The sequence below is a fragment of the Lissotriton vulgaris genome, chromosome 1_1 (assembly GCF_964263255.1).
Source record: "Lissotriton vulgaris chromosome 1_1, aLisVul1.2, whole genome shotgun sequence".
NCBI lineage: Eukaryota > Metazoa > Chordata > Amphibia > Caudata > Salamandridae > Lissotriton > Lissotriton vulgaris.
Genome location: NC_141685.1, coordinates 1,398,705,092 through 1,398,719,113, shown reverse-complemented (window position 1 = coordinate 1,398,719,113; position 14,022 = coordinate 1,398,705,092). Strand labels below are relative to the sequence as shown.

Below are 14,022 nucleotides of genomic sequence, written 5' to 3'. Positions count from 1 at the left end.
TGCCTCACTCACACCCTTCTGAGGTGCTCAGGAGAGGAGGGGCTTTGCAAAACGGATTTAGGTGGAGCTAAGATTACTTCTCCCCCACTGCCAGCGCCGACAAGTTCCATGAAAGTGAAAAGAAAAAAAAAAGTACGCGTAACATTGTACCTTGGTCTAAAAAGAGCAAAAACTAAACCAGCTACAATGTTGATGGGGTCACGGTGATTATAGCAATCCTCTTCTTGCAGCTTGATATGCGAGCTTCCTGCTGAGCAGTAGTAATATCCCTCAAGGCAGTCATTTACAGGCGGTGCGCTCACTGCAAATGTTGAGTAAACACCGGCTGTTATTATCGCATCTGGCCATTATCTGATAGTTACTGCATGGAAAAAACGTTGTGCCCTTTGAACTCAGCACTACAAAACAGAGCCCGCAAAGCTGAACGGTGTATGCAGAGACTAAAGTCGTGGTATGCTGAGGAAAGTTGTTACTCTGCCCCTGCTTGGCTTTATCTCACCTGCCTGTGATGCCTCCCCACCCTCTTCCGTGAATTTGAAGCGGCCAGCCCAACACAGTCTTGCTGAAAGACCATGGAGGTAGAGACCGGGGAAAGGGAGAGTGTTGTGTGTGGGGGGAGGGGTGGGGGCGAGGTTCTGCCATTTTAAAATCATCAACGTGCATCGGGCCCACACATCTCTCTGCACATACATCGCATAGCCACACAACATGCCCAGCAGACAGTCCCAGAAACGTAGTTCTCACCAAGAACACTTGCATTGTGTACATACCTCGAACAGCCATTGCTCATACAATACTGAGGAGGGGACACGCACCTATTGCACAGGCGTTCCCAACATGCGCTCGGGGAGCTCTTATACTGCACACCCACACCGTGCAGGGACACGCATAGGTACAGTCTTTTTGTTTGTAATCGTAAACATTGCGCACGTACCTCAACTTGTTGCATAGACAAATGCCTACAGGAATTGCGCAAGCAAGCGCACGCACACTTGATGCGCCTGTACACACGTACGCGGAGACATGCACATAATATGTCCGTGATTTTCGAGATTAAAGACCGAGCTTGAAATTATTTCGATTCTGTGGTGTGTTAGCCGACTAGAAAACGGAAGGCTCCATGGGCATGACGATCCGCCTCCATTGATAAGGTCTTGGGCAATGTTTTGTGTATACAGCTGCCTGCTTTCAGGAACGTGCTAGTGAAAAGTTGCATAGTGTGCGGTTGTGTAAACTAGATCTCTTTGAGGTGCTTTGCATTTGAATAGTGGGATATCAAAAATTAAGAGGTGTGTTTAGATCTCGTAGGGACATTTTCGCCGGAGATAGTCAGGGAGCGCAGCACGCTCATTACCTTGGTGTTGGGCTGCGTTTACTGCTACGTTGTTGTTAAAGTGATAAGTGACCATTATAAGTAAAGGGAGATGAAGGAAAGAAAAAGGAAGAAACAGAAAACGAGAAGTGGGGGGTGAAAAGGAACAAAAAGCATTATTGGAAAGGCCGGTGCCGAAGTAGTAAGGCGGACTACTGTTGCAGTGGCGGTGTGCGCTCTGAGGGAGGCGAGGCACTTCAACAACAAAACCATATGGGGTGCAGCAGGGGGCGGAGCGGATTGCTTTGAAGTAGCTCACGGCCTGGCGGCTGGGAAAGTGAGAACAATTAGGGGGGAGGAGAAGTGAGGCCATCGCGCACGGCGCACAATGGGGAAGCCTGTCGGAGGGAGGCTGATTGCTTTGATGTGGAGAGCATCAGGAAAGCTAAACCAGCAGGCGGATGGGAGCGCGTTCACGAGACCACATGCAATCGTGGAAATCCGCCGGCTGGTTTAGCTTTCCTGATACAACCCTAAAATTCTCCCCTATCCATTCCTGTGCAATGGGATAGGCTCGACCTAAAAAGGTGTAGAGTGAATGAAGAAAGATGCATGAGGTGGAATCAGCAAGCGGTGGTGGATTTTGAAGGAAAGCTGTGAAGCCCCTGCATTTATTTATTTACAAATTAAGCACTGGAGGTGGGCACGAGAGCTGAAAGAGCCAGCTGGAGTCCAAATTGGGAGGGAAACTCATGTAGGGCACCCTTCACTAGGGAGGTGTGGATCTCATCTAAAGTAAGATTGTGTTGTGTGTGTCCACACTCCTTCGCAATAGAGTTAGGGGAATGCACTCACCTCAGTGGGGCCTTGAGGATCCTTCTGTAGGATCAGAGCGGGCTCCCACATACAGCCACAGAGCCACAGTCGCACCAATGCTTCGTGCTTGTCTCTTCACAGTTCCTCTTACAGGTGACCTTCTGTGAGGCGAATAACACTTTTCTATTACTGGGGGTGCATGACTTGGGAGTGCTTGCTACACACACATGACACCATGCACCCTCTTTGTTAAAAAGTGCTCATTTATGTTGAATTGATAGCTATTCATTGTATATGTTTAGAGACATGACACTATGGGCCTGATCTAGAGTTTGGTGGAGGGGGTACCCCATCACTAAAACCGGTGGAATATCCTTTCCGCCAAACTGTAGCTCTGCCGCCTCAATCAGTGTTGGGCTGGACTGAAGTATGTGAGTGGCAGATACTACTCCGTCTCCGCCCCTGGATTACACCACTGATGGTCTGACAGAGTAAGTGCTGTCTGAGGTTTGGCCATATGACTGCCTGCCCGATGTAGTGTGGGCGGTCAAATGGCCAGTTTCACCGTCTGTCAACACTAGGTAAAACCTGCCAGTAAGGGGATAAGAAAACCTAAAAATGACCCTCCTCCCATGGTGAGGGAATAATAGTTTTTTTATTTTCAAAAAGAAACTTCGCGATTTTGTTTTTGAAAATAAAAAAGAATTGAAGGTTTGCCTTCTACTGGCTGGAATCGATGTGACGCGGTTCCTGCCACTGCAAGAGATGTCTCATGGGCCTTCGGACATGTCTACATTCGGCAGGTGAAGTACCCTTGGTATGGTGATAGTAAAGTACTCCACTATGCTGTCGAAAATCCATCCATCTCATGCCTTGACACTCATTTACCGTCATTGCTCTTTCCTAGTTGGAGGACGCCATTTTGAGGTATCTTGATGAACACAGTGTGGAAAGTGGAAAATTGTCTGCGTCCCCTTTTATTGGCCTTAAAGCACTGAAGCTCTATAAACACATCCTCAGGAAGATGGGCTATGCTACCTTGCAGCCAGAAGAAAATGACTTCATCAACAACCTTCAACTTAAGAAGCAGCACCAAGGTAAGAACCGGCAGATGCTGTTGTGTACACAATGTTTGTATCAGAGTGTATAAACAAGCCTAGAGGAAGTTAAGTAGGACTTCGACAAACTTGTAGTCACAATAAATCAGAACTGCACTTATGTCTCCCCCGGTATATTTTTTTGTTTTATTTTATTGTTGTTTTATGGTGCTGGGGCAGCCCGGCTGATGCTTCAGAACACTCCGGACCCGATTCACAAAGGCCCTCCGCACTTGTGGCGGCGGCCCTGCAGTCGTGGGGAAGTCTCTGCACTTGAGGTGGAATCTCTGCAATGAGAATTCTCATTTGACAGAATCCACTTCAATTGTGCAGACTCCCCGCGACTTCGGGGCCTCCGCCCCAAGTGGACAGACTCCCCCGCGACTGCGAGTCTCTACCCTAAGTGCGGAGGCCCTTTGTGAATCTGGTCCTTGAAGAGCAATTTTACGAAAAGGGAGTAGAATGCTCAACAGCAAGATAAGTTAAATAATCAATGCCTAATCTTGATTCCACCTCATACCTCTTTATTGCAGCACCCAGCACTTTCTGTCCCTTTATCTGACTCTTGCTTCATCCCTTTTTCTCCATTTCCACTATTTCCTATCTTTCTCTTTCTATATTTCCCTCTCTTACTCTGGGTGAAAGTCTGTTGATAAAATACATAAGTCCTGGTCTCCTGAAATGAGTGCCGTTGCTCAGCACCTGCACCCACCACAACAAATCAAGCACTGAATTGACCAGTATCTGATTATCAGTAGAGGGATATGTAAAATACCTTCAGAAGAGGAACCTATTGAGTGAATTCCTGGAAAATGTCTTCCAAACTGAACAATGAAGAAAGCAGGTTCCAGAGAAAGGAGGTTTAAGAAGGGAATAATATGTCGCCAGCTAATATTTATTCTTGCCGCGTGGACTGCTAGATGATTTTGGATGGATAGTCTTAGGCATCTGGTTGGCACCAGCGATGTGGTGGCTCTTGAACAAGCCAGTGGTGAAACCTGCAAAAAACCAACAAATCAGACAAATACAAAACCACTAAGGCTTATTTACTTAGTGAAATTGAAAATCTGTAGAACTTTACAGTGTTTTTTTTTTTAAATAGCTAGATGATTTTGGATGGGGAATCCTAGATGACTGGTTGGCAGCAACGATGTGGTGGCACACGAACACGCCAATAATAGAAACTCCAAAAACCAACAAATAAATATGATTTACTTTGCGCAATTGAAATAATGTACTAATTTACAGTGGTTTGCATTGCTTTAAATAGTTCTTTATAAAAAAGAGGAAAAGAAAAAGCAAACAATTGGACTTTACATTGGAATAGGAGGTAGCAGGATTCGTAAAGAATGGTGAAATATCATTGACTTCAGATAAACAAACTTGTGTATTTTCTAACAGTACCTTATACATGATATTTGCATAATAATCCACATCTGAGATTGCACGTAACAATAAATATAACTTGTTTCCATAGTAGTAAAATTAAAATTAAACAGGAACCTGAGGAAAAAAACAAAACGGATTCTAACAAGTGCCAAGTCTTGGAGGGAGAAAGACATTTCTACATCACTTATTGCAATAACACCACATCAGAGACAGTTTCAGGTAAAAATTGGAAATCACATATGGTTATATTTCTGTGCACATCCCCATTTAGAATTTTCCAGACACATTTTCCAAACATCTGTCAGCGCAATGGATACCTGCTACTCCTTAAAACAGGGCAGAAATTCCTTCCTTAGCTTATGTGTAATACTTTTACATATCCTTCATGGTGGCATCTCGTCAGAGTTGGCTTCAGGTTTAGTCAAGATCACCGAATCCTCATGCGGTATGGGCTTACCCAGAATTCTTAGCTGCACGAGGATTGCCGCAATCTCTGCCCCAGTCCATATGCGCATATTGTGCAACCAAGCCGGAATCGCCGGGGCCATCACAGCCATCCAATGCATTGCAATTTTACACTTTGCCAGCACCAGGGCCAGATCTATAAATATACACATTTGTTTGGTGCCTTTATTTTAAGTCATGTATAGGAAAAACAGGAGTAAACCCATAGACCACGTCGGGATGGGTGTGAAGTTAGAACAATAACATTTCCCAACAGGTTTCAATTTTAGACAGTTATGTAATGTATGCAGTCTGCATTACAAAAACAGGAGACAAGGAGGCTCATATGATTTAAAAGTTTGTTATTCACCAAAGTAAAAGAGGGGTGTTACACATGGTAATACAGTTAAACAGCACTTTACAGAGGAAATCATGTGACAACCCGAGTGCACTTGGTGAGTGAAGAATATATACACTTGGTGGAAAGTGAAGACGCAAGTGCTAAAGGTGAACAGCGTGAACGGCGCAAAGTGACAAGAAAATAATACAGTGATGGCTCCGCAGGGTTAAGTTAAATTCACTTAAATCGTGGAATAAACAGTTTTATAGGAGCACAAAACGTAAATGAGCACCCTAATATTGCGCTGTGATGTAGACGGCGTTTCGATCCCCGTGAGTCGGGATCGTCATCAGGACAGGGTTGTCGATGTCAGGCAGTACTGAAGGAGGAGCGCACAGTCAATGACGTTGAGGCATGGGCCACGCCTGAATTGATCAAAGCGGCCGAAGGCGTGTGGGGCTCTGGATCTGTGGGCAGCTCGCAGTTAGTGCGAGGCTCCTGTTTTTGTAATGCAGACTGCATACATTACATAACTGTCTAAAATTGAAATTTATTTTAAGTCAGTCATCCCAGCAAGCAAAGTTTAGGGGATTTCTTCAAAATTGTACCCTTCAGGTCATTAAGTATTGTAAGAACTTGACTCCAGCATTGAGTTATCACTCTACACTTCTACACCATGTGGAAGACGTCAGCCCTGGGAGAGCTGCATCTCTGACAATGATCTGAAGCTCCTGGGAAGATTCTTGCAAACCTAGCCGGGGCTAAATAAGTCTGATGTAGATTTAAGTTGTTGGTTCCTTCTTTCCAGATTAAGAGTAGTCTCCCATTGTTGCTTTAATTTATTGAGGCTAGAATACAAAAACAGGGTGAGTGCCATGCACAGTGCCTGTCTTTTTACCATCCCCAAGGGTCAACAGCAACATTAAAGCATCATTTCTCGGCGGATCACAGCTCCTCATGCTTCAAGTGTCTTTCGCCGAATTACCAGTGCTTCAAACATAAGAAACCAGCCAACCTCCAAACCCATATGTTATGTTATGTTATGTTAAAATCATTTATTACGTGCACAGATGCTCCAGCAAAGGAGCGTCCTGGCGCCCGACAAGGTAGCAACACAACACAACTGGAAAGAGTAAAAGAAAAGATCTAAGGAAACAAAAGAGTTTTAACAGCTCGACGAAAAGAGAGCAAATCCCTGAGGGCACGGATTTCAAGGGGAAGGGAGTTCCACAGAACCGCGGCGCGTACTTGAAATGAGCGGCCGCCAGCCCAGCAGCGCTTGAAACGGGGGACGACCGCAAGTTCTAGGTCCGAAAATCTTAAGGCACGGACCGGGACATAACGGGACAGGAGGTTAGAAAGAATCAAGGCAGGGGATCCCTTGAGAATCTTATAGGCTACACAGAGAACCTTGAACTGGATCCTTCGCACAATCGGTAGCCAATGCAGGGTGCGCAGAGTATTGGTTGTGGGACAGAATCTAGGTAAGCCCACAACAGCTCTAGCCGCTGCATTCTGTACGCGCTGCAGGCGGGTGATTTCGGCCTGATTTAGCCCCACTAAAAGGGAGCTGGCATATCTGCTCATAAATCCTCAATGGAGGACAAGACACATTCTCTATACAACTTTCCAATCATTTAAATTCTGACCTCCAGCCATACTCTCCAATCACATGGAAAAGCATTTGTTTTTGACTCCAAAAGAGGCCACAAGAGTATCTCAGGAGAGTTCAGTATTTTAATACTCACTTGCTTCAGACATTTTTCCAGCAATCACTAACTGTATGAAGAGTCCTTGGGCACTCAGAGAATAGCGGCACTCGCCCCACAATAGTTCCAGTGCTGCGTGCTGCCCAATATAACACCGTACCTCTACATTCTCCACAGATGCAGCCTCCCATATCCAGCATATAAGCCACCGCAACTGCGCAGTGAGATGATAACTTTCATAATGAGGAGAAGCCATCCCTCCCAAATCAAGTAGTTGGATGATTTTCCCCATCACCAGTCTATGTCTTTTGCCTCCCCAAATCAGAGTGCCCAGCAAGGACCGTAGTTCACTGAGAAATCTTGTTGGAATTCTTAAAGGGAGGACCTGTCCGTGACTGGCAGGGAAAAGCAAGATTGACGTCTCCATCAAACTCATTCTATTTCTGGTGGACTCGGGGACCCTGTAGCCACCATTCTAGCTGAAGAAGTTCAGAGGCGGATGAGAGACTCTAGCAGCAAGAGCCACTGAGCAGATGCCATCACTTGCGCTCTTCATGAGTAACCTCTTATTCCCCTGTACTGGAATGACTATCCCGCTGCAGGGAGTAGGGCTGCCTTTAGGGGGCCAATCATTTGCTGAAAGGGCAGGATGTGGGTTGATTTTCTCTACCACACTGAACTGATTGGTTCTAAGGAGCAGAGGAGCCCAGATCTACAAGGGCTGCTATGAGAGCAGAGAAGGTCACCTGGTCTCAACCCACAAGTTTTTTCCGGCTCTGCTCTTTTATTCATGCTACTCATCAGTGCCTTCGTTCTCACTCTCTCAGAGCCTTGCTGCCTGCCATTCAGCAGGTAGGAGCCAAACTTGTGGAGACCAGTTAGTTGCTGGGAGGGCAAGAGCTGCATAAGCCTGGTCTACTTTACTCTCTAAGTTTGTTTCATCAGAGTGACTGTCTGCCATGATCTCCTGGTGCTTGGTTGGTGGGCTGGAATTGGCCGGCCTGTTCCCCAGAGGCCTTGCGTTCTTCCTTGATTTTCATATATAACATGGGTCTTTTTTACTGTGCATTGGCGGCTACCGAATCTGCAGGCATGGACCAGCCATGAGAGATCCACTGGCTGTTTGGGAAGGGGGAGCATGATTAGCCTGTTCCACTTTCTTGACCTGGCCTATCCTAGGGCTCTCTTGCTTGGTCCAGGAGAGTCCTCTGAACATTGGCCTCTCTTGAACCCCGCGCTGGCGGCCTTTTCTGTGTCTCCATGTGGGACAACGGGCCTAGTTAGTAACATAGCTGGACCTATTCTCCGCACACAAAGTAATATCTGGTAAGGATCAAGGCTTGAGACCTGCACATCACTCATCCGGATAAACCTAGGGGTGAACGGGGAATCCTTGACAGCAGGTTTGGTGGAGGGAGCCAAGGTTTTTAGATCTGTCCTCATGTCATGGCTGGCTCTGAGCTAGATAGACTGACAGCTTCTGATCAATTCTTCCTTCTAAGATTAAAATGTGTGTTATTATGCCTCTGTGTCTACTATAGAATGTCTGTTTCTAAGGTGAATATGTTTATGCTGGCCACAAGCCATCTGCATGAAGAAATGACATTTTTGAGGAAAATCTTCCTTCAGTTATTCTTTGCTGGAACTTTTTCTGCAATAAAACGTTGCTCACATTTCGGAAATAAATCAGTTTGTTTATTTAAACATTACATTTTATATCAGCTAAGGAATAGCTAAACATCCCAGCTCAGATGGGCCTCCAAAGAGTTTCCAAAACTCGGTGGAAAACTTTTTCCTCTGGGAGAAAGAATTTTTTTTTTAATCAGGGAAATGTGTTATTTCACAATATCCCTTGTTTAAAATTCCCTTGCGCGTCTGTTAAAAAAAAAATAATTCAAACTGGGCGTTGCAGATATAAAAATAAAGAATGTGTGCAGAGCAAATGAAAACACTATCTGCCCCTTAAAAAGTTCACAGTTTGATAAAAAAAAAAAAGCCCTCGATCTTCTCTGGCAGGCAATCTCAATTTGGCACAAAAATGAGTTTGCGAATTGGGATTGATGTACAGTATGGGCGAAATGACAGAACACAGGGCTATATTTATCAAGGGGTTGCATCACTTTTGCACAACTCAATGGGGTGTAAAACCGGTGCAACCCTCGCGATGCGATTTATCAAACCACGCAAGGCCACCTTGTGTGGCCCTGAGTGGCTTGACAAATCCAGAGTTACTCTGCCCCGGGGAGGCATTCCATGGGTGATGTGTGGGTGTTCACGCAAAACCCATGGATTTTTACGCATTCCGAGCTTTACCATTGCTGGTAATAGTCCAAAATGCTACCCCTGCCTAGGGGAGGCGTAATGAGGAGAAATATTCTAATTTCTACTCCTTTTTTCCTTTTTCTATGTGTTCTGCGTGCTGCATGACACATCGAAAGAGAAAAATGCCTCAGAGGAATATTTTGGGCAGGTTGGTACCCCTTCCTGCACAAAAGCAATCCTGCTTACAACGCAGGCACCCTTGCACCATGATGGAAGAGTACCTGTGTTGGCGCTAGGCTGCACATTGTGCGCCAGCGCCGGGAAGAGGCAGGAATGTGTAGTATCGTGTTATATACAGCTCATTCCTGTCCTTTCCCTGTCACGCAGCACAACAACTTGATTTGCTGTGCTGCGTCATTTCTTCATAAATATGGCCCACTGTCTTTTGGAAGTCTACACTTAAGATGCCCCTCCATATTGAAAGGCTGACGGATTATAGGTTCCACGTGATTCACACGCCTGGAACACACTATATTGCTCTGCTTTCTTTTTTAAATGTTTTTTATTTCTCATGAAATCATGACCATCCGTAGCTTAGATGTAGCAATTCTGGGTCGTAGAACACACATCCCTGTACACTTCACCCTAACCAAATCCTCCTGTGTGCATGGGCATTGGTGTATAAAGTCCAGTAGCCACTGTACTACAACTCCAAGAAGACAGCGGGAACCGGCAGGAGCCGGGCCTGACGAAAGCTGTAGCAGGCTCCGGAAATCCTCCATATAAGCACCTCTTCTACGATAGGAGAGTGCTTGTCAATCACTTTGGTTTCCCCTCCGTATTTGCGGACGCTTTTCTTCCCGCTGGATTTGTGACGAAGAAGCTGTTTTTGTTGGGTGAGTGACAACGCTTTCCTTCCCGCTGGTGGAGTCAGTATACGTTCCCCGATGTTCGAGCCGATTACGCGGACGCTTGCTTCCCGCTGGATTTGTGACGAAGAAGCCTTTTTTTTTGTTGTGTAAGTGCAGACGCTTTCATTTCCCGCCGGAGTAGATGGGAAAATTCTACGCCGCCTCTCTTCATTTATGGACCTTCCTGAAAGAGAGGCCTTCTTAGTATGGGAGCAGGATTTGATTTATGTTTTTGAGCCTCTTCAGGTATGGTGCACAAGCTTGGTTTCTGTGCTTGATATATAGAAAAAGACAGATGCATTTCTTCTTGGCACTGTTTTCCTCGAGATTGTTATCGCAGGAATCTGATGTGGCTTTAAGGAATACTTGTGTCTATTTAGACTTCGTCCAATGCCTTAATTCTGCGAGCTGTGAAGAAACAGCTTGTTAAATCTGTTCTGGATTTTCTAATGTTTTTTTTATTGCAGTAACAAAACTGTTGGGAGGGAGAGAGGGAGGCAAGCACTACCGACTACCATTTTGCGTGTGTAAAAGGCCGCTTTATTGAAACAGGTGCACATCACATTATTACCAAAACTGGCAAACCGCCTTACAAAACTAGAACCTCTCTAAACATCGAGTTACCTGACCCCGTTTTTGTTTTTCTCCCTCCATCCCCACGATCCCACATGATAATATCCCTCCACCCCGCAACATAACAATATATAACAGCATTTTATCCTATGAATATCCAAATTTCTCCTCTACCTCTTAAATCCAAGACCTCACAATACCTACATTCCTATCTGTCCTATTGCAATTGTAACCAAACTACCCTCTAATGTAACCCCCAAACTGTTTACCCCTTTCCCCGCTCCCGTTCCCCAAGTCCCCAAACTTAACGCCAAAATACCAAACCCTAGCCAAACTTGGCCAACATCCCAACCAAACTCCGCCACCCAGGGAAAGGTGGATTGCAGGTGAATACACCACCTCCCCCTTTCCCAGCCCCCCACCCCACCCCCACTCCATTCTGCGCAGCGAAGCAGATCCAAGACTGAAAAAACCAGACTCCTATTCCCGGCGCACGCCTAACAAACGGGCCAACACCTCCTGTAGCTCCAACAGTTACAAGTCCATCCCCATCCTCGAGAGGTGTACCCCATCACCCCTGAACATTTCCGGTGCATCATAGTGAATATCCCTGTGCCAAATCCTCGCAAACCCCAAATGCCGACAGAAACGCACCATTTCCACGTTTATCTTCTTCCGCGCCTTGTCTACCGCCTGCGGCCGACTCGCCCCGCGCCAAACCCTCCACGGTACCAGCTCCTTTCACACCACCGAACAACCAGTCCAACTTCTCCGCAATTCTGCCAAATCCCGCCGCATCGCCCTCATTAAAACCAGGCCAGTCTCCCGCACCATATCGTTCTCTCCCAAGTGGAGAACCAAAACATCTGGGCACCGCCCCCCTTGCACCATACCATTCAACGTAGACATAAGTTCCTTCCAACGCATGCCCCCCCTCCCCAGCCACACCACCTGAAACAGCGCAGGATTAAAGCCCAAGTTCTCCCCAAAGAAGCTATCCTGGGCCAGCAACTTCGCTCTCTTCACAAATGAATGGTCCACAATCCAAATCAACATTCCCCGTGCCGCAGGACCCGCCACCGAACCTGAAACGAAAAACAATTGTCAGTAAAGGTGTCCCCCCAACATCCAGCGCGCACCTAAGCCAACTCAGAGCTACGCACATACCGCCGGTAGCAAGCCGAGGACCACCTCCCCAGGTGCATGATGGCCCCCCGCCCGCAACCTCGCTGATGCGCTTCCGACACCGCCCCAATTCTGAAAGAGTGAGTGCCATACTGTCTGCCCTCGACCCCCAACCTGTCCAGGGCCTTCCTCATCACCCCCAGCAGCTGCGGCCCGTTGCCCGAATTCCATCTGCATGCTGAAACACCAAACCGTCCCCCCGCCGAACGCCGTTCCAGGTCCACCCCCAGCGCACCGGGCACGCCAGTCCCCTCCCTCCTGCAACGTCACCCAGTCCCCTACACAACGCTGGTCCGGTTTTGACTGCAGCAGCCAAATGCGCACTTCTCGGTGCCCCAACCACACCTCCGCCCAACCCAGACCCTGGCCCTGTCTCCCACCCACCATTTCAGACACCCGAAACGCCCCGGCAAACATCCACACCATCAGAGTCGCAAACAAGTACATTTCCCGCTCGTCCATACACACCAAATGCAACACCTCCAACACTCTCCTTAACAGGTCCTCCGACAAAGGCCGCCGCACTACCCCTGCCCGCCCGCACTCCCGGGCCCATCCCTCCAACATCCTTGACCCGAGCTCCCCCGCGGAGGGTGCGTAGCCCCAACACAGCTTTCCCATGAATGATATCCCCGCCAAGTTGCCCGCAATGGTCACCCTCTGGAGACACCTATCTATCAAAGAGAGCATAAATTGAACCACATCTTCCCATCTTTCAGCTCCTGGCGGCCTCCAACGCGCCCCGGACGCCAAAAACTCCCCCCATGCCACCACATACATTGCCCTGGTCGAGTCTGCCAACGATCCTAGAACCAGCTGTAACATCCGGTGTTGCCCACTCGCCACAGCTGCGTTGGCATGGGCGTCGGGTCCTGCTCTGCGTCCTCGGCCAACCCATGGAATCTCCCCCACTGCAAACGAGACAAGGCATCCGCAATGTCATTGTCGATTCCCGGGACGTGCACCGCACGAAAAGCAATGTCATGTCGCAAGCAGCCAAGCACAAAAACACGCAACAGCTTCAACACTTGTTCGTCCCTGGCTGACGACCGATTCACCACCTGTACCACAGCCATATTGTCCACATGGAAAGTCACCCGTCGGTGTGCGAGCACCACCCCCCACAGCCAAATCGCCACCACCAAAGGGAAAAGCTCCAGAAAGGCAATGCTCCGGCCCCCTCCGTGCCACTCTAGGGGCCAACTCTCCGCACACCATTTCCCGTTCCAGTACAAACCGAAACCGTCACTGTCCGCCGCATCTGAGAAAATCTGCACCTCCCAAACCATGTCCAAGTCCCGCTGTAAGGGCACACCTTTGAACTGGTTCAAGAAAAACCGCCACATCCGCAAATCTTCCTGCACGCCCGCCAACAAACGGACGTGGTGGTGTGGAGGCCTGTTGCCCACCAGCGCCCTACCCAAACGCCTACAGAATGTCCTCCCCACGGGCACCACTCTGCATGCAAAATTCAGGTGTCCCAACAGCACCTGAATGTCCAGGACTGCCACCTTGTGCTTTGCCACCATCACTTCCAGCAATTCCAACATCTGCCTCTTTTTGTCCTCTGGCAACCGTGCCTCCATCCGCACTGAGTCAAGCTCAATGCCCAAAAACGACAGCGCTGTGCCTGGTTCCACTGTCTTTTCCGGTGCCAAGGGCACCCCATGGTCCTCCATGAGCTCCTGAAACCCGTCCAGCGCCAACTGGCAGTCCATGGAGTCTGGGGCCCGACCAAGAAAAAGTCATCCAGGTAGTGCGTAACTCCCTGGTAACCCCTGTGTTCCGTAAAAAACCACTGGAGGAACGTGCTAAAACATTCAAAAAGGTCAAGAATTTTGACAGTACACTTGATATGTCATATAAAATACCTTCAATTCTTTAGAGTAGGACACAAGCCTGTGCCCTTACGCTTACAAATTGGCACGGTGAAGAGGTGAGGGGACAGAAAAGAGTATTTAGGCAGGAGTGAGCGATTTCTGTA

General features: G+C 47.8%; 1 protein-coding gene across 1 annotated transcript in view; it reads left to right on the top strand.

Annotated features, from left to right (window-relative positions):
- The window catches only part of CPED1 (cadherin like and PC-esterase domain containing 1), a 349,963-nt gene that overhangs the window by 87,481 nt on the left and 248,460 nt on the right, over positions 1-14,022 (top strand). Inside the window, exon 2 of the mRNA XM_086967003.1 lies at positions 3,036-3,225. Within this exon, the coding sequence (XP_086823129.1) occupies positions 3,036-3,225 (190 nt within the window). The remainder of the gene's footprint in view (positions 1-3,035; positions 3,226-14,022) is intronic.